We start from the raw sequence: 25,814 nt of genomic DNA on the forward strand, positions 1-25,814 counted from the left end.
AAAGTGGTTGTCTTTCCCGCCACACTCGGTCGCAGTTCCTCTATGATATATTCAGGAAAACTTTGAATACATGAACACAAGACGGGAGAGAGAAACACGCACGCAGGCAAGCAGGCACGCACGCATCATCACCATCATCATCAGCCCGACTAAAAGCTACACCTCTGCTACGCTTGTCTTCTCTTGGAATCCACTCCGTTAACCTTAAGGACCAGCGGTTATGTTGCCTTCGCAGCACATCCCCTGCCTAAGCCCATTTCTTCCTCTTGATCTCGAGTAGGATGTCACTAATACGCGTTTGCTCCCTCGCTGTCTTTATATAACCGAAGCTGCCCTCCGTCATCACCCAAGTGGTGGTCTTTTCTTGTTGTCTGGCTAATGCATTGCTTAACAGCTAGATCTTTCGTAGAACGGTGGGAGTAGTAGGCGGCGGCAAGAGCACAGGGACGAAGCAGCTGACGGCTGATTACTGCGGAAATTGAGTGCAGCAATATAGCAACAAAGCGTGCGTGTTCTGCACCGCCACCGATCTGGTCAGCCGCCTTGTCGCTATGTTTTTTATGTTGTCACGTAGCGGTGACGGCAGTCGAAGCAGCGATGAAGACGGACAAAAGGCCTTCAAAAAGAAAACTGTTTATTGGGCTGACTTGCACCCAAAATGGACTGAATCACTTGGCGGCGGCGAAGCGACAAGCGTGCTCGGCAGTCGTCGAACAGAATGCCCGCCGCTGTCGGCCGGGCTCAATTTAAAGCTGATAGTGAGCTTTCAAGTTAAAGCGTGCAAAGTGACTAGGACATTACGTACCAACGTAGAATATGCGCTGCCAGGCTGCTATCAATCGAGATATATCAAGTCGCGTCTTGCGTCACAAACAAGGTGATGAAGTCGTGTGGCGGCAGATTCGAAGAATGAACAAACACTGCAAATGTTTGCGGAAATATCCGAAGCTGCCATCCGTCATCACCAACGCAGTTGTCTTTCATTGTTGTGTGGCTGATGCTGGTAGAACGGTGCGATTAGAAGGCGACGGGAAGAGCCGAGGGACGAAGCAGCTGTCTGCTGACTCCTGTGGAAACTTAACGCAGCACCTGAGCCACGAAGCGTGCGTAAAATACATCGCCCCTGAAATATTCATCCGCCTTTTCGCTGTGTCTTTTTATATCCGAAGCTGCCCTCCGTCATCACCTCTGCAGTGCTCTTTCATTGTTGTCTGGCGGATCCATTGACTATCAGTTAGTTCCGTGGTAGAATGGTGAGCACAGCGGACGACGGTAAGAGCACAGCGACGAAGCAGCAGACCGCTGATTCCTGCTGAAACTGAATGCAGCACTTTAGCCACGAACAGTGCGTTAAAAACACCACCCCCGAACTCTTCAGCCGCCTTGTCGCTATGATTTTTATATCTGAAGCAGGTCTGCGTTATCATCCATGTGGTTCTCTTTAATTGTTGGCTGGGTGACGCGCTATATACCAGTTAACTCCCTGGTAGAACGGTGTCAGGAGTAGCCGACGGCAAGAGGAAAGGGACCCAGCAGCTGACGGCTGACTCCTGCTGAATCTGAATGTAGCACTTCAGCCACGAAATATGTGTAAAATACACCGCCCCCAACTATCCAAACGCATTCTCGCTATGTTTTTTTATATCCGAAGGTGCCCTCCGTAATCACCCACTTGGTTGTCTTTCGTTGTTGGCAAGATTATGTGTTTATTAACAGTTAGTTCCCTGCTAGAACGGTGTGAGCAGTAGGTGAAGGTAAGAGAAGAGGGACGGTGCAGCTGACGGATGTTTCCTTTTGAAACTGAATGGAGCACCTTAGCCACGAAGTGCGCTTCAAATACACCTCCCCTGAATTGTTCAGCCGCCTTCTCGCTCTGTCTTTTTATATCCGAAGGTGCCCTCCGTGATCACCCACGTAGTTGTCTTTCGTTGGCGTCACGCTGGTGCGTTATTTAACAGTAAGTTGCCTGCTAGGATGGTGCGATCAGCCTGCGGCAGTCAGAGCAGCGGGAGGAAGCAGGTGACTGCTTATTGCTGCTGAAACTGAGTGCAGCACCTTTGCCACGAATCGTGCGCAAAATACACAACCCCTGCACTGTTCAGCCGCTTTGTCGCTGTCTTTTTATATCAGAAGGTACCCTCCATGAGCACCCACGAAGTTGTCTTTCGTTCGTGTCAGGCTGATGCGTTGCTTAACAGTTAGTTCCCTGCTAGAACAGTGCGATCAGCACGCGATGTTAAGAGCAGAGGGACGAAGCAGCTGACGGTGGATTCCTGCTAAAACTAAATGCAGCACCTTAGCCACGAAGCGTGCGTAATATACTCCGCCCCTGATCTGTTCAGCCGCCTTGTCGCTGTGCCTCTTTATATCTGAAACTGCCCTCCCTGATCACCCACATAGTTGTCTTTCGTTCTTTTCAGGCCGATGTGTTGGTTAACAGCAAGTTCCCTGCTAGAACGATGCGAGCAGGAGGCGAAGGTAAGAGCAGAGGGACGAAGCAGCTGACGGCTCATTCCTGCGGAAACTGAATGCGCCACATTAGCCAAGATGCGTGCGTAAAATACACCGGCCCCGAACTGTTCAGCCACCTCTTCACTGTGTCTTTATAAGTTACAGGGCGAAGTAAAATAAAAACGTTACATAAGTTACAGGGCGAGTAAAATAAAAATAAACTAGGCGTCCTGCCGACGCGAGTACAGTTAATACATCGAGAATGGTAAAATGATGAAAACTAGAACATCCCCCACCAATTCCGTCGTTAGGACGGGCGATAAATATCAGAGAAACCTTCCCACAAATACAGTCAGAGAGAGAGAGAGAGGGCGGGGCGGCAAAGTCTTGCACAGGGCGCCGAGTGATGTAATTCCGGCTCAGGATCCAACCGCTATGCCCACATGTCAGCGGGCGCGAAATGCAAGAACGCCCGGGCTATTTACCCCAGGTGGTCGAATTAGTTCGAAGAGGCTCCTGCGCACTGTCCCCCATAGCCCGTGCTCGAACGAATTTGTATTATTTTATTGTAGCTTTTTCCAGATCGCAGGTTACTCTGCCCGTAACAACTTTTATTCCTGTGGTCGCATGAAAAACTAATTACACTTCACTGAACAATACTATCGCATACTTTGGTAAATCAAGCAACGACAAGCAAAGAAAAGAAAAGCTGTAGCTGAAGGGTATGGACGAAAGTGGTTCAGCATCCCGTTGGTGCTGTCACGCCAGCCAGAGAGCACGCCTACGATCAAGCCGGCATGACGAAGTGTCAAGGATCCGGGGCCACGTGGCACGCTCACGTTCTTTCCCTTTTGTCACAAGAAGCCTGTCGGAAACTAAACTTCGCCACAGAATCGTATTTCTGGAATTGTGCTTTAACTTAAGGCGACACAGGTTGTTGTGTAAACCAAAGCTTTCCTTACTTTGCTTGCACCAAGGTTAGAGAAGGTCAAGGATCCGTGATCACGTGCGACGCTCATGTTTTTTCCCCTGTTGTCACAAGAGGCCTATCTTAAAATAAATATCATGAGAATTCCATTTCTGGAATTGTGCTTTGCCTTATGCCTAATTAGGGCCGATGGGCAAAGTCGCCAACTTTTTCTTCTAAACTGGCTTTGCACGTGACGAGCACCTGCTGCCCATGTCGGTCACAAGGCGCGTGCTTTGCGAGCCAGACCAGAGACACGCGCGCCGGTGACGTATGGAGCATAGGTCTATTGAAAGTTGACGTTTCCCAGCACACAGAGGCTGCTCTGGAGGCATCTGGAGGCTCTGGGGGCATCTAAGGCGCTGTTTTACCATGGATAATAGTAACCAACTTGCTCAGCTTTCCGTTCATCTAAGAAAGGAAGGAGTGTTGGGTATTCAATGGCGCAATTGTTACGGGGTGCGGGGAAAACAGTTGCCGGAGGGAGGGGAAGAGGCTCTTGATGAAGCCTGATGGCGTCTAGTGCTGTCGTATGTCATACAATGCATATACTTATCTACTTTTCCTTTCTTGAATTATAGGGCAAAGAAAAATAATAGTGAGACAGGTTTGACAATTGTATTTCTCGCAATTTCGCTTAGTGCGTGTGTTTTGACAAAGCTGATAAGTCGAGTGCGAAACTGTAAAGCTTGTACTGAAATTTTGGTCCTCGGTAAAAGAAGCGGACTCGATACGCGAGTAAATGTGGTAAATAGATTGTTATTTGCTTTTTCTTCATTTCTAGAAGATTGCGGTTACCTTCACAGGAACGTTTTAATGTAAACTTCAGAACAAACAGCACTCACGCCGTGAAAAGTGCAGCATGCACTTAAAAAACGACGTATTTTTTTTTTCAGCAAGCCAGTAATTGAATGAACTTCACATCCTTGCGATGTATTTCTACGTTTTATTTTGTTTTATAAGGGGCAGTACAATTGAACAATGAAACGCAAACAACGGTACATGGATTTGTTTCATAAAGTATACCTAAAAGAACCAAGAAACAATTCTACTCATGTTCTCTGCAGCTCGTTGGGAGAGCAGTGGGGGTGGTTTCTAGGTAGAGGCGGGGTTACTCTCACTGTGGTGTGTCGGCAATTGCTACATGTGAGCCCGTTAATTTAAACAGTGGGTTTGTACCACTATACACTTGCTCCTGTATGCGCGGAGCGCCTGCGCGCCCAGCGCCGCTCTGCGACGGGCGTCGAAAAGGGGCATTCACCTCCATGCTCTTGGTGCTGGCTCGTTCTCCCTTTCGAGCCGAGGGAAAGATTTTTCAAGGCGTGAAGAAAAGTGGTTTGGGAGGCGCTGAAACGACAACTTAAACCACGAAGAAAATCGCGGGAACCTGGAAGAGCTCCAAGCCATAAAAAAAAAGTCACCGAGTGCCCCGCGGTCCTCCTATCGTTGTAAACCGGACCCTGCTTCCGACGCAGGCGTAGACAGGCTCCAGCAGACGCCCGTGCGCGTAGGCGTTCCGCCCGTATTCCTAGGATGTATTCGTCGGGAGTAAAAGCATGCACGGCAAAAAAAATGGCAGTGGCGTAGCTCAGCTATACCAGGATATACGTAGCTGGAGCTGCAGTCCCCCCCCCCCCCCCCCTTGGTTACGTTTGTTGTCGAGCTTGTTGTGACTAAAATGTTAAGCGCTGAAGAAGTATTCGGTGAAACACATTGTTTATTTATTCGCTTGTTTTGACAGAGATAAACAGATGCCGATGATCGGTAAAGTAACACGCAGTTGTGTCAATGCTGCCTACGCAGTACTGATACCCCCTGGAGACCGACAGACGAACCGCGGCCGTAAGGGAAGGAAAATGAAATGGAAACTGGTTATAAGGAGAGGAAATTACACATGTCTCGCAGAGGTCAAGGTGGCATCGCATGAGCAGGTCATGAAAGTTGGTTCAGCCGCATTGGCTCAGTAGTTAGGGTGCTCGGCTACTGATCTGGAGTTCACGGTTTCGAACCCGAGCGCGGTGGCCGCATTTCGAATGAGGCGAGACGCAAATGCCCCGTGTGCTGTGCGATGTCAGTGCACGTTAAAGATCCCCAGGTGTCGAAATTATGCCGGAGACCTCCACTGCGGCACCTCTTTTTTTCTTTCTTCTTTCACTCCCTTTTTATCCCTTCCCTTACTGCGCGGCTCATTTGTCCGCCGATATGTGAGACACATACTGTGTCATGTCCTTTCCCACAAAGCCAAATTTTCATAAAACAAAGGTGAACTTTGATGCGTTAAGTGGAACGGTGAGTGTGATCCATGCGACACCTGTCGTGTAGACCAACACCCGAACCCCGGCGGTAAGGAAAGGAAAGTGAAATAGAAACTGATTTTAACTAACGGAAATTACACGTCTCGCCTGTCTCACAAATCTTGGTGGACACCCGAACCGCGCCGTATGCGAAGGAAATGCAGCCATGCGCCGCGCACGTGCTGCTCCTCTCTGGTTTCGGGCATGCGCACTGACGGCCTCACAGGCTCACGGCCAAATGCTCGACTGGGTAGCGTAGTGTAGCTCTCGCTACAATGATATTGAAGAAGGTGCATCTGCAGTATCTAAAATACATCATGAAAGGCCTTCAGAAAGTCACCAACGGATATCGTGCTCTCAGGGAGAGCATTCCTGTCGGTAGCCGTCCTCGGAAAAAAAAAGACAATTAGAAGCGTCAGTTTTCGTGAAATATGGCGCTTAACTATTATTGTGGTGATAAGGAGTTCGACTCGCTTCTGAAAACTGTACACAGGATTACGCCAATAAAAGAGCTGATTCACTGATCCGCCGGAAAGAGAGGCGACAGAAGTTACAGAAATAAGACGGTATCTTGCAACTCTGCTAATTGTTGTTGACATAAGCATTTTGGACGCTTTCCATTGTGTTCGCCAAAACATTCTGCTCCAAGCATCCGAAATGCCTTCTTTCGGCGTCCTTGATTGTTTATTCCTTTTTTAAATTTCAATTTGGCTTCTAATAACGAGTCTAAATTATGGAGTTCACTGCGGTAGCACTTGGGCCTAGTTGGTACGACAGCGAAATGATACGGCGCTGGAGAGATATGGCACACTGTGTATCACTGCATTCTGTTTCTCCCGGGATGTATCTCTTCTTTACCTTATAACTAGTCAAAAACAAACGCGGACAGCATTCTCGCATCCTTCTCAAATGCCGCTGGCTTGCAAGGGTTTTCAATCGACACAGCGTCCTCACCTGCCCCTCCCACAACAGCCCTTCAACCATCTTGCCTTTTCCGTCCCATCTTTCTCTTCTCACTGGGCGCCTTTCTGAATATACTACTATTGAACATGCGTTCATCAGGCGGACAGAAGGCTTAACGCCGCATTGATAGTTTTCCTTCGGCCACAAAAGCCATTCCGGCTCCCCCCTCCTCCCACACTGTGGAAGCTAATCCGAATAATAATTAACGCCACCGCCGAATCCCGCCACCGTGAGCCCTCCCGTCTGCCTGCGTGGGTCTACGCGAGGGAGGAAAGGGAAAAAAGAGGAAGGAGCAGTTCAGGGTCATGCGGCCCGTGGTGGCGGTTTGCCGAGCTAAACGATCATGTCCCGGCAAGCTGGGCTTGTCTGTGGGTACACCAACTGGCCCTACGTTCTGCTTTACTTCCTCTATGATGACCTTGAAGATATGAGATTTTGTAACAGCGCTTCTTATTCACGCTGCTGCCGCCGCATGTCACATGGCTCTGAAGATTACCTCGGGGGTTTTTAATGTTTGGAACACCCTACTGACTTCTGATGACCGCCAGGGCTAGTCGCCGCGAGCGCTGAAAACATTTCCTATGTGCATGGGAAGAGTCCCCAACTCATCACTGCCAACATTACTGTCCGCCGACAGATAAGGCTACTTGGGGATGCTCTTTGGGGATGTCTATTGCCCTTGGGGATGTCCGGGAACCCATAGAGGTTCTTACTATTAACTAGAGGGAATGCTGGCGGCACTGCACCTGTACCTCCATTGGCGCGCAAGACATCATGGGCGATGAGCTACTTGGTGCAGGGCAGTAGGTTTTTTTTTTTCAGGAACACAGAGTAGCTTTACAGAGATCTCCCATTCCGTATCCACGGCGCGCTCAGCGCGCACACGACTTCGGCATAAAAGTAGTGCGCAAAAGCCATAGTAGCGAGAACGCAACAGCGCACGACGCCAATAAAAGGTTTCTGTTTTCCGAAATGCTGTAGAAAAACCTTTTAGGATGTTTAAGGGACAACTTTTTTTGCAAGAACATATTTCTTTTTAAAAGTGCGCCTGTTAAGCACGAAATATTGGCTTTTGTGGTCTGCAACGCTTGGCCAATAGGTGAGCAAGCCATCGCTTATTTTAGGCACACTTTGCATTTACGTGCATTTCTGCTCGTTTGTTGCCATTTACAGACAAGATATTGAATGATAGGACATTCTTGATTATCGAACAATGTTTGTTTTTTCATTATTTTTTAACCAAAAGTTGTAGTTCTGCAGTCGGTAGCTCTCCGCGCCATGATGCTTAGAGCGCCCATGGCGGTACAGGTGGTCTCGAGGAAGCTCCATGCAAACTCCCATAGGCGGGGCGCCAGCTTTCCCTCTAGTTAATGTTAATAGTAAGAAACTCTATGCGGGAACCATGGTGGCGCCGCCACGCGGACACACCAGAAAGAACATTTTCCCCTCGATGCCTCAAGGTATACATGCGAGGGGGAACAACTTGCTACGCAGAGAGTTTCCCACGCGCTGGTTTTCTCAGGCGCATTGCTAGCTTTGGATTGGATTTTCGATTTTGGATTTTTATGGCGCAAGGGCATCTATGGCCTAGCAGCGCCATGGCACAAGCTATTTTCGACTTCTCAAGGTGCGGTCAAAGGCCCATTTCCCAAGCATTTCACCCTGAATAAGCCGAGTACCAGCCTGGCTTTTCTTGTAAGGAGTCCATAATATATACTTACTTTTGCTTGTCGTCTTGCACGTATATCAGGAACGAAAGGGTCATGCCGACGAAGGGCTTGACCGGCGCGACACGAGAGGTGGGTGATGACTTTCGAGGAACCTGTGAAAGCAAATGACTTCTGCAGTCTCGAAAAGGCGAGATGGTTTGATTGTACACTGCAGCGGATGCGTGGAAATTCCTAAATGACGTCCTGTGTCCATTCTATGTCATATTCTCTTACGACTGACAGTTGATATCTCTGTAACGTGCAGCCCCGGCAGTCAATATATGAAAAACAGTCGTAGCGTTTTATCCTGTCTACATATATCTGGGGAAAGTGGTAAGTCTTCGCTGCAGTAAACAGCGTGAAGTAAACAGAATACGGCGTCGAGTCCATTCGGCCAAGCTAGAAGAAATATAATTGTGTACAGAACACTGCAGGGATCTTAATTCCGCTTTAAAGCACCGCACGGGAGAAGAAAGTCTTTGCTGCATTTAAAGATACTCCGAGGACAACGGTGTCAAATTTTTTAGTAAAATCGGGAAGTTGGGCATTTCGCCGCTGCAATTCAAGGTTGGGACCCTTTGATGACGAAACAGGACAAGAGTGACGCAAAGCGGCTGAAACGGAAACGAGGACTCTGTGATTGCTGACGGCGAGCGCTGCGCTCCCGCCTAGCAGCAGCCGAAATGAAAACTTCTGCCCGTAGGCCTCTGTCGGCTGTCGTAGCTTCGTTTACGTTTGCACCAACGTGAATATGAATACCGTTCCCGATTCTGACAACGAAGTTCATGCAAAGAACTGCGGCCTGGCAAGGAAGTCCAGCGCCGAGAAGTCTTCAGCGTCGCTGCAACCGCCGAGCCACCTTCACGACTGATGTGCACCGACTAGTAGTCTACATGCGGGCATATTTATTTTCTGTAATAATAGTCCCCGTAGGTCTGGTTATGCAACCCCGCGTCTTGGTGCGTTGACGAAGCCAACATGTCGAGCGGTGGAGGCGCGTGTAACATTCGCTATACACAGCTCTTTTTCCTTGTCGTAGCTGGGTGCCCTTGCACGAACTTCGTTCGAGGAGCACTTTGAGCGGCTCTTGGAGGTCCACTGCCGTTGTAAATCGAGGCACTTAACGTAACCATGCGGGCACGCAGAACGCATAGCCGCGAAGCACCCAAAAACATGCCGAAACTCATGCTGGCCGCCAATTGATTTTTTTTTCTTTGACTTCCAACTTTCAGGCTGTCTTTTTTCCTGTCTTCCTCGGTATCAAAACAAAACATATTTATTTGAGTATTGATCTCACAGGCAACCTTCATCTACGTTTGTCAGCCTCTTCTATTTCACCTTCACGCTTGTACTTGCGTGATTCGCACGTGGCGGCAATACCTCTGTTTTAATTAGAGCAATGTTTTTATGTCTGTGTGCTCATTGTCTCTTTGAAAGGCAATTTAGTAAGACTTTCTGACGAGCTAGTTGGTATATGTTCATTTCTGGAGGCTGTGCGCTAAAAAAGACGTTCACAGGAAAAAGGAGACAACAGGAAAGAAGCGCAACTTTCAACTTTAATGACGACAAAAGAAGCCAGGCGCACTTATATATCACGTGTTATCCAGAGATAGACTGCATGACAGAGCGTCAACCTAATCACCAAACACGAGAAAGAGCAAAGGGGCATTTTTTAGTGAGATTAAAAACCTATGAAGGTGAACATACCAACACGTGCCGAGGTATGGGCTAACAACAATGCATTACAACATCAAAATCAAATCAAATCAAAAAATTTATTTTCAACATTGATACAATGTTGATGGCTTCCGTGACAAAAAGCTGTGAGGACAGCTTGACTAGGTCAGGGAACCATTTTGGCATCAGCGACTTCATATGCACTTCAATAATTCAAATACAAATGAAATGTGCAACAGACTACATACATTGTCCTACTTACTGAGTACAATAGTTAAAATGCAAGTGAATATTGTAATGGAATACACGGACTTCATTCATCAACTTAACTACGCCACAAAAGAACAATGCGCACTACAATCAAACTACGCAACAAACGAATAAAAATTAGTACCATAAAGAGTTTGACATGTGAGATCCCGATGAGAAGGCAAACACACACACACACTCACTCTGTATGCCCAATTTCACAATTACCACTCAAAATCATAAAACAGTCTTAGAAAATTGCCCAGAAACAAACATGCTGCGCAATGCGGTGCGCGTTAGGGCAATGGAACCAGAAAATTGCGTTTTAATCTTGTTTAATAGAAATGGTACGTTGTACGTTAATATTTGCAGAAGATAATTAGTGCGTGGCCGCGGTACAAACCATTCCTCAGACGACCTGGTTCGATATGTGCGAGTTTGCAAAGTAAGAGTACACAGCTCCTTCAGGAACTGCTGGTAAGATACACTAGAGAAGTACAGCAGGTATAGTAGACGGTAATCGTAAATCTGTTGTATACTGACCGACTTGAACTGAGTAAAGAGGTCATGAGTGTTGTGAAAGTATGAAACATTAGCGATGCAACGAACAGCTTTCTTTTCGAGCCTATGTAGTATAGTTAGTTTTTTTTAGTAGTCGTGGCCCAAATTAACGTGCAGTAGTTAATGTGGGACCGAAAGACGGAGTGAAAAACTTGAAGTTTAATGTTAGTTGGAAAAATATCTCGAGATCGACGTATTAAGCCAACAGCGGAAGAGAGTTTTTTCACCAGTTGCTGTATATGCGCATCCCAAGTCATACGGTGCGATAGTACCACTCCTAAAACCTTGTGCTCTTTGACTATATCGATTGTAGAGCTGCCCAAGCGGAGCTCGCCAATCAAACTTACTAGTTTGTTTTTTGAAGCAAACAGAATGGCTTTTGATTTTTTAGGATTTATTCTTAAACAGTTTTTGCTCGACCAATCAAGCAATTTGCAGAGAGTTTCATTAGCGGTATGCAGTAGGTGAGAACTATTATCTGATGTGAAAAACAAGCTGGTATCATCAGCGTAAAAAACAAACTTGACATGCTTATCAATACGAACCACATCGTTAACATAGATATTGAACAAAAACGGTCCCAAAACGCTGCCTTGAGGGACGCCGCATGGTATTTCTTTAAAGGACGACAGACTGCCATCGATAACTACAGATTGCATGCGTGTTGCAAGGTACGACTTTAATAGTGAGTGGGGTACGCCCCGAATGCCATAGAGAGAGAGAGAAACAACTTTATTGTAACACCAGTCAATGAACGCCAGGAGAGAAGTCCATCTCCCCTGTCGGTCCTAGCCGTCGGCCGGGATCCCTTGGGATACAGCAGCAGCAAGGGCTTGACCGATGATGTCTTGCTGGACGTTGGGGTCTGGGCTGCGGAGCAAAGCCTCCCAGGATTCTATAGTGCGTGAGCTATCATATTTAGCCGGGCACGTCCACACCATGTGGACCAAATTTGCTGGCTGATCGCAAAATTTGCACTTTGACCTGAATACTGTAGGATGCCACTTGCTGTAGAGTACTGGGTTGGGAAAAACCCCTGTCTGTAATTTCCTCCAAAGAACCTCCTCTTTTTTATTGAGCGTTTTGTCCGCTCCCGGATAAATCTGACGATTTAGTCTGTAATATTGTGTGATTTCCTGGTATGCGCGCATATCCTCTGTGCTGTTTGTACTTCCAGAGATTTGGGAGGTCCCAGGGGTCGACCGGTAAGTGAGACCTCGGGCGACCGAATGAGCCTCCTCGTTCCCTTTAAGTCCTTGGTGAGCTGGTGCCCAAATGAGCAGAACCAGTTCTCTGGGTCCTCCTTCCCTGCTTAATATACGGATGGCAGTCTCCGTCACCCTCCCCGATTCGTAATTTCTCACAGCGTTTTTTGAATCGCTAATGACCACCTTGACCCCTAATTGGCTGGCGGCTAAGGCTGTCGCCACTTCCTCAGCTTCTACTGTCTTGACACCACTGACTGTGCAGAACGCCACCGGGGTTCCGTCTTCCTTAACCGCCACAGCCGCGTGTGCGGCTTTGCTCTCATATATTGCAGCGTCCGTATACAGGACGTCCTGTCGACCTGTATACCTAGCATGTAATGCTTCTGACCTGTCTTTGCGCCTGCCTTCGTGAAAGGCGGGGTGCATGTTTCTGGGCAGCGGAGGGATTTTAATCTTGTCCCTGATTTGTCGTGGTATGTCTCGTGAGCGGGCATGTTCATGCTTGGGCTCGTAGCCCAATCCCTCTAAAATTTTCCTCCCCGTTTCAGAACCGAGTAGCCTTTGATGCTGAGCGGTAAGGGCAGCCTCAATGAGCTCCGCGAGAGTGTTGGAGACCCCTAGCTTCATAAGTCTCTCGGTGGATGTGTTCGGGGGTAGGCCGAGTGCGACCTTGACACTTTTCCTGATAATGATTTCGAGCTTGTTCCGTTCCGCTCCGTTCAGTTTCAGGTAGGGTGCCACGTGCACTATCCTACTGATTACGAAGGCTTGCACGAGTCTCAAGAGATTCGCCTCCTTCATCCCAGCGTGCCTGTTCGCTATTCTTCTGATAAGGCGACACGTCTGATTTGCACTAGCTTCTAACCTAGCAAGCGTTTCATGATTCTTCCGATTCGCCTGAATCCTTAGCCCGAGGACGCGGATACTGTCAACCGCGGGGATCTCTCCGCCATTGACATACAGGTGGATGTCTGCCTCGTGCTTTTGTTGAAGCCGCCGTTTTCCAGGGGGCATCAGGAACAGTGCTTCCGACTTTTCGGCCGAGCATTTAAGTCCCTTGGGTTTCAGGTACTCTTCAATAATGTCAATTGCTTTTTGCAGAGAGCTTTCAATTTGTCCGTCACTCCCCTTATTTATCCATAATGTTATGTCATCCGCGTATATTGTGTGGTTTAAATTCTCAATGTCCGCCAACAGTTCGGGGAGTCTCAACATCGCAATGTTGAAGAGGGTCGGTGATAACACCGAGCCTTGCGGCGTTCCTGTGTTACCAAGTATTATGTCCTCGATGGAGTCTTCCCCTATCTTGAGAGTGGCTTTCCTGTTCGTAAGAAAGTCCTTGATGTAACTATACACTCTCTTACCTACATTTAGTGAGTTCAGATTCTCTAAGATCGACACGTGCCTCACGTTGTCAAATGCCTTTGCCACATCCAACCCCACAATCACTTTCATGTCTCGGGTTTGCTTGTCTATAATTTGGTCCTTGAGTTGCAGCATCACGTCGCATGCCGACAGCTTTGGTCGGAAGCCGATCATGGTGTCTGGGTATAGCCCGTTGTCCTCTATGTACCTACTGAGCCGCGTCTGAACGACATGTTCCATAAGCTTACCCACGCAGGAGGTGAGCGATATCGGCCTGAGGTTCTCGAGGCCCAGTTTATTCCCCGACTTGGGAATGAAAATGAGATTTGCGAGTTTCCACTCCTTTGGTATCGTCCCTTTCTCCCAGCACTCCTGCATGTACGTTGCGATGTTGGCGATGGACCTGTCGTCTAAATTACGAAGCATTCTGTTGCTCACTCTATCCGGCCCCGCTGCTGACTCAGTCCGCAGGCGATTAATCTCCGCTCTGACTTCTGCCAGGGAGAGCGGGGCGTCTAATTCCGAATTCTCTCCCCCTTCATAGTCCGGGAGGGGTTCGGATCCGGCGGGATTTATGTACCTGTTGCGAACTTCTTCTAATAGTTCCTTCTTAGTGCCTTCAAACTGATGCGCCAGTCTTTCCAGCTGTTGTTTGGACGCTGACTTTGTGCTATCCGGATCTAAGAGGTGGCGAAGAAGTCGCCACGTTCGTGCGGTACTCATATTCGTCTCCATCTGATCGCAGACGTTCCCCCAATTCTGCTTCGTGAGTGCGATTGCGTGCTCTTCAATTTCTCTGTTTAAAGCCGCTATCTGTTTCCTGATATTCCGATCCCATCTCCTTTGTCGAAGTCGATCCTCCAACCCTTTCTTTTTCCTCCAGAAATTTATTATTCTCCTGTCTACGGCTTCATTGTCCCCCTCGATTTCCACCGCTTCGGTGGCCTCTTTAGCAGACCGTACCACCCCATCGCTCCATTCCGCAATGTCAGAGACGGGAGCCGGGTTGTCCCTGAGTGCCCTGAAAGCGTCCCAATTTACGGCCTCTACCTTCCGTTTCCCGGGAATTGTCGGGCCTCCTTCTACCACCACTTCTATGATCTTGTGATCGCTTCCCAGATCCTCGTTTGTATTGCACCACGTGGCTCTAGTGCCGCTCCCCGTCAAGGTGAGGTCAGGTGTTGTGTCACTCGCGACACTATTTCCCTTCCTTGTGGGTTGCAGCGGGTCGGTTATCAAATCCAGATTATGAGTCTGTATGTCGTCCCACAATTTCCTGCCCTTGATTGAAGCCTGTTTATATCCCCATGCCTTACGTCGCGTCGTTGCGAAGAGATCCCCGAATTCACATTTCCTTTGTTTGGGAGAACTGTAGACATTTAATACGAACAAGCTACTTTCTCTCTTTCTTCGCGGTATCAGTTCTACGAGAGCATGGTCTATTTCTGTACTCCCGATGTTATGCTGCACCGCCGTGAGGTTTCGTTTGACTAGGGTGGCCACCTGCGTGTTTTCACCCTCGCCTACGTATGATTTGTACCCCGACATTTTTGCTTTTCTGCCGCATTCTTGTAGTGCTATTAGCTCCGGTCGGTCCCCGTTCCTCAGGAATTCCTGCAAGACAGCACGCTTGCGCGTGAAACCTCTACAATTCCATTGCCAAACGGTGATTTTACTGGATCTGTGAGCCATGATTGCCAATCAGCTGATTCATCTGGTTTCCTAGTACTTGTTGGGTGAGGTGTTCGTACGCCCGGTCCCTTTTCGCAAATTCTTCCTTAAGTTGTTCAGTGAGGTTATTATCCCTCTGATGTATTTGCTCTGCGACGCTGTTATCTCGTTGATGCAGCTGCTCTGAGAGGGTTTGGAACATCCCTAACATGCGTTCTTCAAAAGCCTTGCGCCATTCATTGTCCTGTCTAGATTTGGCCTCAAATTTTGCCTCCAATTGTTCTATTTTCATGTCTATCACTTTCTCTGTGTCCATATCTATTATGGGCTTCTCTACATCCTTCGCCCTCTTCTTAGCCGGCGGCTGAGCCGCACCCTGCTCCTCTGATGCTCTTACAACTGGATCTTGTGGCGTCTGTGATTGTTTCGCAGGTGCTGCATTAGGCTTAAGCGCTATTCTAAGCTCCTCAATTTGCTTGCTCATCGCTGCGAGCTGTGCCTTAAGCAATCGATTTTCTTCCTTAATCTGGAAGATTTCTTCATCGCGTGTATCCTGGGAGGCTTCGCTCACCCAACCCACCTTTCGGCTCGGAGACTTGGGCCTCGCTAGGTTGTTGACGACAGCGCCTCCGGAGTGGCCCGCAGTCCCGGGTTGGGCCTTCTTTTGCTTCTCCGCTTCCCGCAGATTCGGTAGACGCGGGAAGGACTCTGATCTCCCTCTCGACTCGCTCTGGTTTCCTGACTGACTCCTGGATGTCCCTTGATGCTTTTCGAACCGGCTCCTTCCTACATCGGTCTCCTTCGCCTTCCGCGCTTCCTCTTCCATGACTTCCATAGCCAGCTTGGCCTCCCATTGCCTCTTCTTTATCGTATAAGGGATCCTGAAAGCTTCCTTGCATTTCCGGTCTGCTGTCAAGTGACCTTTGCCGCACAATTTACACTTGGGCTCGCATACGTGATCCTCGGGTGGGGCTATGATTCCGCATCCCAGACACTTAACTTGGGCGCTGACACATACGTCCGATCTGTGTCCTAGCTCGCCACAGCGGTAGCACACCTCGTACCGCTTCTTGTAGAGCACGCACTTTAGGGGTACGTCGTAACAGTACACCCACCTCGGCACTGTCTCGTGTTTGAAGATGACGATCGCCGAACTGGAGTTGCCCATCTTCCTAACGCCAAGTATCGGGGGGTTCCTCGGGTTACCGAAGGCCTCTGTCAGTTCCTCTATGGTCAGTTTCGGGTCGATGCCGTGCACCACACCCCGCCCGCAGTCCTCGTGCGGCGCCAGGTACGCTGTGACTTCGTACTCGTCGTCGTCGATATAGATAGACTTAATCTTGGTCACCTTCCAGACAGTGTCCATGTCTGGGGTGCTGAAAATCAGGGTGCCTTGTTTGTCGTTATGAATCAGCACGTCCTTGTCCTTCCCTTTGACCCATGGAATTTGCGCTGCCATACGCACCGCCGCACTCAACCTCGTAGTCGGAACTTTCGCGAGCGCCAGCCCATTCTTCGGCCGAATAATTATCTTGTAGTCATTAGCTGGAAAACGCGGAAGGTACGACGCAATTGAGCGCTCCGCGTTCTTCTGCCCCAGCTTTTTATATGCGGCGTTCGCCTCCGCCGCTATCTTTCTGCCCTCTCCGGATTCGGCTCCGCGTTCCAATCTGGCGTCTCCATTTTTGCCTCCTCGCCGTTCGCCTCTCGTGAGGTCCTGCAGTTCTTTAACATGTTTTCCCATTTTAGTGATCCAATCCGAGGTTCTCAATTCTTCGGGTGTAATCTCCGTACCCTCTACGGTCACCTCCATGGTCATGCAACGGCGTTTCGAAGCGAGCGCCGGGGGCTTCGGCTGTCGAGCCGCCGCGTTCGTTTACCGCTAGCGGTAGGCTTAGCTAGGCGGGAAACATGGTCGACACAAAAAGGCCATAAAATGTTCAAACGTCCACTCACGCTCATGAAAATGTCACCCAGATGACCCTTGTGACTTTCTACAGGTGATGGCAAACAATTATTCTATGAATCGGCACAATTTCCACCAGACAAACCAACTTTCCACGGAACCGACGTGAGTCACGTCCGCACTCCCTGGCCCCCTGGTGGCCTCTCCCGAATGCCATAGTGATACAGTTTATTAAGGAGAACAGTATGGTTGAGGCAGTCGAAAGCTTTGCTATAATCTACAAACACCGCAAGCGTCAGTTTATTCGCATCCATGTTTTTGAGTATCAATTCCTTTTGAATCAAAAGGGCGGACTCGGTAGACCACCCTTTTCTGAACCCATGCTGACATTCAGAAAGAAGTTTATGCTTGGTAAAAAAGGGGTCGAGACGAGACAGAATAACTTTTTCAAGACCTTTTGAAAACACTGGGAGAACTGACACTGGTCGGTAGTTGGCAGCATCATTTTTGTCGCCGCCTTTATATATAACTGAAACTTTTGCGCGTTTCATGTTTAGTGGAAAAAAAACAGTCTCCAAAGCAAGGTTATAAATGTGTACGAGGGCTGGACAGATGACGTCGAGGACGTATTTGACCGGTCGGACCTGGATATTATCTATGTCAAGGCTTTTACTGTTCTTTAGTGACGTAAATATGTTGTAAACCTCAGCTGTATTAGTTGGCACCATAAAAACAGTGTTCAGATCTACATGAAAGATGTTAATGAAAAAGAATAAGTGCGTAACAACATGCAACATGCGTAACAACCCTAGCAAGTGTGGGTGTCGCTGCAAGTCACCAGCAGGTCTAGAAATCTGATCTGACAGCCCTTTGGGGTTTCAGAAGTGAAATCAAGGCCAGGAAAAGCACTCTTCCATTCATTAAGAATACCTTCCGCGTTTATGAAGTCAGTTAGGCCGTAGTGAAGGCAAAGCAAGTAATCATGAATGTACCTAAAGCAAGCTAAAATATGCGCATTTAGTACTCTCGATATCTTCCGATTACCCCGTGCCAAAAAATGTTGGACAACACAGGTGCCAAACAAGATCCAATACTTATGCCTTCTTTTTGCAAAACTATTTCGCCTTCAAATTCCACGTACAATGAGCACAGGTAGCATTCAATCAGTTCAAGAAACCAGTTAACATTCATTCCACACTGGTTTTGAAACCTGACAGTTCCGAAGTGTTCAATGCTTTCTTCCACAGCTTTCAAGGCGGCGCTCCGTGGAATGGTATTATACATGTCCACCACATCAATTGAAACGCACATCACCGGGGGGCTTGATCTTAAAAAATTAATGATTTCCTCTGACTCTTTAACCATAAAAGGGTCCCAAATAGGAAGGATCGAAAGATGGGCTTTTAAAAATTGAGACAAGCAGCGTTGCGAGGTCTCTCGGTCTTCAACAATGACCCTGAAAGGCATGCCTTCTTTGTGCGTCTTGATTGTGAAGAAAGGCTTTAGACAGGTCGCCTTGCAATCTATGATCTGTTTCTGCAGCTTCTGATTTCCGGTGGAGCCGCATTTCAAAGCCACACTGCTCCGAAGTTTGGTAAAATTGCTTTTCCTGATTTTCGGCGGAATCGAAGTTCTTTCTTAGTCCTTCCAAAGCCTTACTGTGATACACGCCTCTGTCAATGACCAAGAACCGACCTGTCTTGCCCGAAGACACCAGGAAGAGGCTGTTGTCCCTCAGAAAGGTAATGGTATCCTTTGTCGTGTTGTCTCGTGGCTTCAGCTGGTTAGCCTGTCTGATGGTTCGCACTGGTTCAAAAATGCATGCGGCTCTTTCCTTGTCGGGTAATCTGTCTGCTATTACATGAATCCTCGCGAGGTTCTCGGCCGGCCTGGGGTTCGGTTGAAGTGAAAATTTTGGTCCCTTGTCTAGGATGCAGGTAACCTGTTGAGGCAGCGTGCGCCTCGAAAGGTTGATTGCTCCGTGATCGTTAGACAGAAATTTCTTTGGTCTTCTATGAATACTAGCAAAATTGGCTTTCCATAGCTGTTCGCCGCATGCTTCGGCGTGTTGGATGAAATACCAAGTCATCTGTCGCGAGGCTGCTTCATCCAAAAAAGCCACACATATCACGTTGATATGCTTTGATGTGATGAGGAACGCCCCGTTGTGATGCCGTACAATCTTAACATCTACCACAGTATAAGGAAGACAGCTAATATGTACGGAGTTGAGGTGGTTTTCTCAGCTCCAATAAGCTCATTGGAATGTGCAGAAAGGTCAACGAGAAGGAATACCACACAAAAAAAAGCCTGGGTGCAACATCAAATACGACATCAATCAATCAATCAATGAGCATTTATTTCAGCAACTAAGTGTGCAGGTGGTGAAAAAGGGCGGCGGAGAAAAAGCTGCAAGGTTCGCAGCTGGACAAAAGCCCCGTCCGCCCCTCGAGCAGTGACAGGCTATAGTACATGTAAAAAAAAAAACGCGCAGTCACACACACTGATAACAAAAGAAAAATACACGTAATCGATGCTGATCAAGAGTTACAAAGAGAGAAATACCACTCAGATCTGTCATTTATGATAACATATGTTGTAGCAGAAAACTGTGTAGAAAGGGCACATGGTTATCAAATATGTAAATCTTAGAAGTCAGATGCATGCAGTACACAAGAGACAGAAAACATGATTGCACTTGTAATTGAATATTTCATTCGTTTTTGTCTAGTGAAATGATGAATATTACCTGCAAGAATATTTCTGTTAGGCGCCGATTATTTAGTGTCAATACATCGATACCTAGTTGATCCAAGTTATTTATTAGTTTAGGTAGAGTACAACTTGCCCGCTGCCGACCGTACTCTGTGCGTGAGAATGGTATTTGCCATAGGGGTTGGTGTCTATATGGGTACACGTAGTGGGTATTTCAGATTGGAATTTCGTAAAAATGAGTTCAGTTTTCCATGGACTGCACATTTATAGCATCAGTAGTTTGTTATTATACACGTCTGCCACTTTAAGTATTTTAAGAGTCTGAAAAAATCAAATATGTTCAAGAAAATGTGCATTTTGTATGGCACGTACTGCTGTCTTTTGTAAAATAGTCAATTTATGCAGGTTTTCGGACGTCGTATTTCCCCGAACTGACACACAGCAACAGAGATGAGAATGGAAAAGAGAATGGTATATTAGTTTTTTTATGGCGAGAGGAACTGAATGCCGGGTTCTGTCAAGCACGCCAACTGATTTGCGAATTTTTGTACACAGCGTTAATATGTTCATTCCAGGACATGTTTTCTGAGAAAATTACTCCTAATGTTTTAACGTGTTTTTCGACTGTGATTGAGTAGAGGCCTAATGTAATGTTTCCTGCCACTTTTGTTTGAGACCCTGCTGCACGAAAAAGAACACATTTTGTTTTAGATTAATTTAGTACTAGGTTATTCTTTACACACCAATCTTACAGGCTACAACACACAGAGCTTGCCTGTCCTAAAATGCTTCCCGAATTTTTTCCTTCCACGTATATGGTGCAACCGTCTGCATTTATAAAGAACTAACAGGTATTACTGATTGCTACAATATCATTTATATAATAAAGAAAAAGTACCGGACCAAGGATGCTACCTTGCGGCACACCATATTTTATCGGTTTGTTACTCGATTTCTCTTCATGTATTTGGACAAACTGTCTGCGTCTGCTTAAATAAGACTTAATTAAGTTTAATGGTGTCCCACGGAAACCATAGGACTCGAGTTTACAAAGAAGTAGTTTATGATTTACGCAATCAAAAGCCTTGCTGAAATCTAAAAATATACCTAGCATTATGACTCTTTTTTCAAAATAATCTAGGATCATATCTTTTTGTAGCAAGAGAGCAATCTCAGTAGAGCGTTTTGTTTTAAATCCATACTGACAGTAAGTAATTAGGTCATGTTTTTGCGAAAAACTCTCTATACGAATATTATTTATTTTTTCCAGGCCTTTAGAAAATATGGGCAATATGGATATTGAGTTAAAGTTTGTTAGGCTGTTTTTATCACCTCCTTTACGAATAACGATGACCTTCGCTATCTGCATCTGTTCCGGAAAAACACCAGTGGAAAGGGCAGCATTGAAAATATGTGTTAACACAGTCGAAATTAAATCTATTACATATTTCACTGGCCCAATTTCTATGCCATCCGCGTCTTGGCAATGGCTGTTCTTGAAGCCATTAAAAATTGTGCACACTTCATGGATGGAAGTGGGTGCAAATAATATTGATGGTGGAACAACTGGAATGCTTGAGACAGTATCTAAGTCATTGTTTCTGTTCCTTAATTCAACAAAAGAGGCATTGAATCTATCTGCCAGTTTCACCCCATTTATTGTTTCGCCATCGATAGTCACACTGTCCATATGTCTGCCACCAGATTTTCTATTCAGCACTTCATTTAACTTCCGCCACATGACGCCACTTCTTTTTATGATATCCTTATTGAAAATGCGATGATAGTACTCACACTTAGCTTTCTGTTTCTTCTTGTTTATTTTATTTCGAAGGGTTTTAAAATCTACCCATTTCCTCGGGTCACGGGTTTGCAGGAAGGACTGATACAGTTTATTATTTATTTTAATTAGCTTAATAAGGTGCCTTGCGATTCACGGTTTACGTGATTTCTTATACTTTCGATGCGTTTGAACAGGGAAAGACTGACTATATATATATATATTTTTTTAACGTAGCTAGAAATTTTAGTATGCCTCATTTGCATCACTGGCGGCGATATTATTCTGCTCCAATTTGTCCCAGCTATTCCTTTTTTGAAACTTTCTAGCGTGCTTGGCGTTATCAGACGATGCGTATAATTTTCGTTTTCACTAGGCAGGGGCACAATATGCTGTTTCACAGATAAAAATATGGGCTAATGATTGCTGATATCCGAGCTTATCGTACAGGATACTGCATCCTCGGCAGACACATTTGTAATAAATGTGTCACGTAATGATGATGTTAACGCGGTAAACGCGTAGGTGAGGTGACAGTACTGAAAAAACCATTAGACTCAAGTATAGATGTGAAGGTTGAGGAAGGCTTTCAGTCTCTCAAAAGATCTATGTTTAAATCTCCACCAATTGTGAGGTTGTGTCCAGCATCACTTGCAAATCAAATAAAGCTATCAGTGAAGTAAAAAAAGCTGAAAAATTTCCACAGGGAGGACGATATATAACTGCGAATAAGTTCGCACTCTACATCACCTATGTAGAGTGTGAAGAAAACGAAATTTACAGTACTCCGCTTAGCTGGCAACGAACCTACGTAGGACAAACGGGTAGATACCTGAATAAGCGGCTCAGAGAGCACGAAAGATTATGCGAACAAGTAGCAAAATCCGAGAATCTGGCACTACATTGCGCGCAATGCAAGTGCACCCCGATGCTAAACAACACCAAGGTAATAGGTCGGGCCAGAAACAGGCGGTAGCGCGAAATTATCGAAGCTTTCGGTATGCATGTGGCTCCCGATAAGCAATGCCTCAGCTCCCCTTCAGTGATGTTGGGAAGAACTGAATTAAACTGCCTCAAGAATAGTAGCCTTCTGCTGTTGTAAAGGCATGTGTTGATCTTTTTTATGTATATATTTTTTCATCATATCGCTCTTGTCAGTGTCGTGTGCTCTTCCCTCTTCTGTGTATGATTTGACGTTAATATATGTATATAGGCATGCTTCTTCAGATAATAAACAGTTGTTAGAAAGCGCTTGTCTTTTGTGTTCGCCCCTTTCCGTATTTTGGTAGCGCTCACCATTACCTTCAAGGATGCATTTTCAACTAGCCCCAATTGTAACTCTTTCGACTTAAAAACGGAACGGCTGTGTTTATACGAGTGAAGGTCGTGGGTAATGAGTATGCGTATGCTGCAGGCATGGGCCCACGTGTCCGATTAAGTGTGTACGTTGTTGATTGGATATGGAATGACTCTAGGAGTAGGCGGGAAGATAATGCTTTCTCGACGGAAATGATACTGGCTGCGTCCCAGGAGATAATGTGACTGGTGCACTTTATGTCAACTGCCAAGGCGTTTTGCTCGGTGCGCCCCTTGGCAAAGTCATTATTATGCTCCCTGAGCCGTCTCCTGCAGTCCCCAGTTTCGCCGATGTAGGCTGCGTCGCAATCCTGACAATGATTCTTGTAAACGTAAGCAACCCCGGGGTATCTAGTGCTTTCAAGCTTGTCTTTCACTCGCACTAGTTGCTGTCTGAGCTTGTTTGTAGGCAAGTGGGAGATTTTAACGTCATAGTCACTGAAGATTCTTGCCAGTGTTTCGCTCACACCAACCGCGTAAGGAATGGCGGCTCGCCTGTGCTATTTTATTCGGTGCCAGGGGTGGATTTGAAGATCGGCGCCTATGCTTATCCCCACAAGCGCGAAGGAAAGAAGAAAAACGTATAAATGGAGAGCTCTCTAGAAATGGCTACCGAAGGCAAATTCTAAACTTGCAGCTACGCAGACCTGTTAGTGTCAAATGCACAATAAAGCATCAAATTAATTTCGTTGATTGTAAAGAAGACGTGGTTTATTCGGTCCCCTTGCCGTGTGGTAAATGCTACATCGGCCAAACTGGCTGATGCGTAAATGAACGTCTAGCAGAACACTGCCGCAAGGTGCGGCAAGGCGTAGAAGGACAAAAGGCAGTGAGTGCATTGCCAGTCGTTCGAGGGGTGCCGTCCTGTACTTAATAAATGCCACATTCGGTATTGCCACAGGGATCAGTTGACGCGGGAGATTGTAGAGGCCAGGGAAATTCCTAGACCTGGCCAGGGATGCGTGAGTCCAACGTAGATAGCTTTAATTGATAAATAATTGAACTTTTTGGATGGAGGAAAGGTTCGATAGAGTCGCAGTTCGTTTTCAGCACGTGTGGTATTGCAGATATCAAAGTGTTTTTGTTTGCCATTTGTCTAATCCTGGAAGCAACTATAGATGTTGCACTTGCAATAAAAATGCAGTTGAAGTTTACGCCTTTGTGTGACGCCTTTCTTGTCTGTGTTGTGTGCGCAAGATTTCCATCCACTGTGCCGAAGGGGCGGTTTAAGAAATCCCCCTATCTTGCGGCCACTTCTGCATATGTCAGACTGGCCGGTGCGTGAACGAGCGAACGAGGGAGCGTGAGCGAAATGTAGAGCCGATGAAGGAAGGCATTTGAAACAGTGCCAGTCCTGAAATTGTCACCCATGCTTCAATGACGCACGCATTCTAGGCAAAAGCAAAGACACTAAAACTGCAGAGTTGACAGAATTATTTTTTATCAAAAAGAAAGGCAGCTTGTGAGCAAGCGACACATCAGTTTCATTCTATGAAGGTGAAAAGAAATTGTTGAAATGAACGGCGGCGCAAAAAGGACACTAAGTAGATCGAGACACCACATGCGCCGATAAAGCTAACCGTGTTATACTCGCGGATCAGCCAGAAGAGGAAAGCACTGTGCGAAAAAAGGCACGGCAAGAATTTCGTATCTTCTGCCGTCGGAGTGGTGTATGAAATCCCACTGACGTGCAGAAGGGTCTATATAGGTTAGACGGGTCGCTGTATTAACGACAGGGCACGGGAGCATAAGAAATCGCTAGAAAACGGAGGCGGGTCGAATTTGCCTCTCCATTGTAAAGAATGCCAGTGTGAGCCAAGGCTGAACGGAATGAGGATTCTGGGCAGGAGTCGCGATCAGGTGAAGTGCGCATGTGGAGTCTCTTCTTAGTGTCCTTGTTTGCGCGCCGTTCATTTCATTATGCAAGAACTCGCCCCTCAGGCCGTTATTATGAAAAGAAATTCCTTGACCTCGCGGTGACTTGTCTGAGTATGTGACAATAAAAGCTATATATGTAGTACCTTTCGTGTACGTAATAAAATCAGTTTGAAGTTGGCGCTTCTCTTGTCGTGTACCGATGCGTTTCGTCTGTTTTTTGCGCCGTTAAATATTTAAATATCTACCAAAGCCAACTAACCCAGCAGCAAGTTCTCCTAAGCGGTTTTTGTACCCGGAACATGGGGAGTGTAAGGAGTGCGATGTGATTAACAACTGAAATTGTTGAATAAATGAAAAACGTCTGAATAGATACTGCGGACAACCCCACCAGTTTACCATCTTTCTGGAATTATAACATGCGACTCTTTTTGGCAACGGTGATTTTTTCCGGCATTTATTGCTTTAAAACCGGTTTCATTATTTCCCGCCCCTCAATTCTTCTACAGCCAACACGACTTCATGTCACAGCCTCAAAAAAACTCTAAAAGAAAAAAATGCCCTGACGCAGCGCAGTTCGCTTGCAAACACGGCCTGCCGTGGCAGTAGCACCTGTATTTAATTTTTTTCTTCTTTTCTAGCTTCGTGTTCAGTGCAGCATTGCAAGGATAAAGTCGACTTCGACAAAAGTGTCGACTTCCCAACGCTTCAACATTTTTCTACAAACTGTATTCTTTTACCGCTTTCCATAGCACTGAGAGCGTATATGGTTATTGACCGTGGAAGGCAGTAGCAGCAAATAGCTTGCGTATATGGGGGTGGCAGAAGGTTAGGTGGGCAGATGAGCTTAAGGGGGTATGGTAGGGTGCATGAGCCATCTTGTTTTTAGCTTTATATCTCAACAACTGTTTTATATATTAGCGTGAAATTCTTCGCGCTCAATAGGAATAGCGTTGGCCTTAATTGGTGTAATTTTTTTACTGCAGCCATTCCTATTTTTTTTTTAGTTGAGAACCAAATTTTAAGCTATGTTGGAAAATAAAATGTCCCTTTTCTCAGAAACAAAA

At 46.6% G+C, this 25,814-nt stretch overlaps 1 protein-coding gene and 1 long non-coding RNA gene across 2 annotated transcripts in view; both read right to left on the reverse strand.

Annotated features, from left to right (window-relative positions):
* Positions 1-8,400: 8,400 nt before the first annotated feature.
* The window catches only part of LOC144109910 (uncharacterized), a 45,674-nt gene continuing 28,260 nt past the window's right edge, over positions 8,401-25,814 (reverse strand). Inside the window, exon 3 of the long non-coding RNA XR_013309644.1 lies at positions 8,401-8,497. This is a non-coding gene — a long non-coding RNA (uncharacterized LOC144109910). The remainder of the gene's footprint in view (positions 8,498-25,814) is intronic.
* On the reverse strand, positions 15,117-16,928 carry LOC144110744 (uncharacterized). The gene has a single exon (XM_077643818.1). It carries the CDS (start codon positions 16,926-16,928, stop codon positions 15,117-15,119), a length of 1,812 nt encoding a protein of 603 aa, XP_077499944.1.

Source organism: Amblyomma americanum, chromosome 11, assembly GCF_052857255.1.
Source record: "Amblyomma americanum isolate KBUSLIRL-KWMA chromosome 11, ASM5285725v1, whole genome shotgun sequence".
In the NCBI taxonomy this organism is placed as follows: domain Eukaryota; kingdom Metazoa; phylum Arthropoda; class Arachnida; order Ixodida; family Ixodidae; genus Amblyomma; species Amblyomma americanum.

Bases quoted from the DNA above. Each gene is read 5' to 3' on its own strand.
- LOC144110744 (XM_077643818.1), bottom strand. From the start codon at position 16,928: ATGGAGGTGACCGTAGAGGGTACGGAGATTACACCCGAAGAATTGAGA.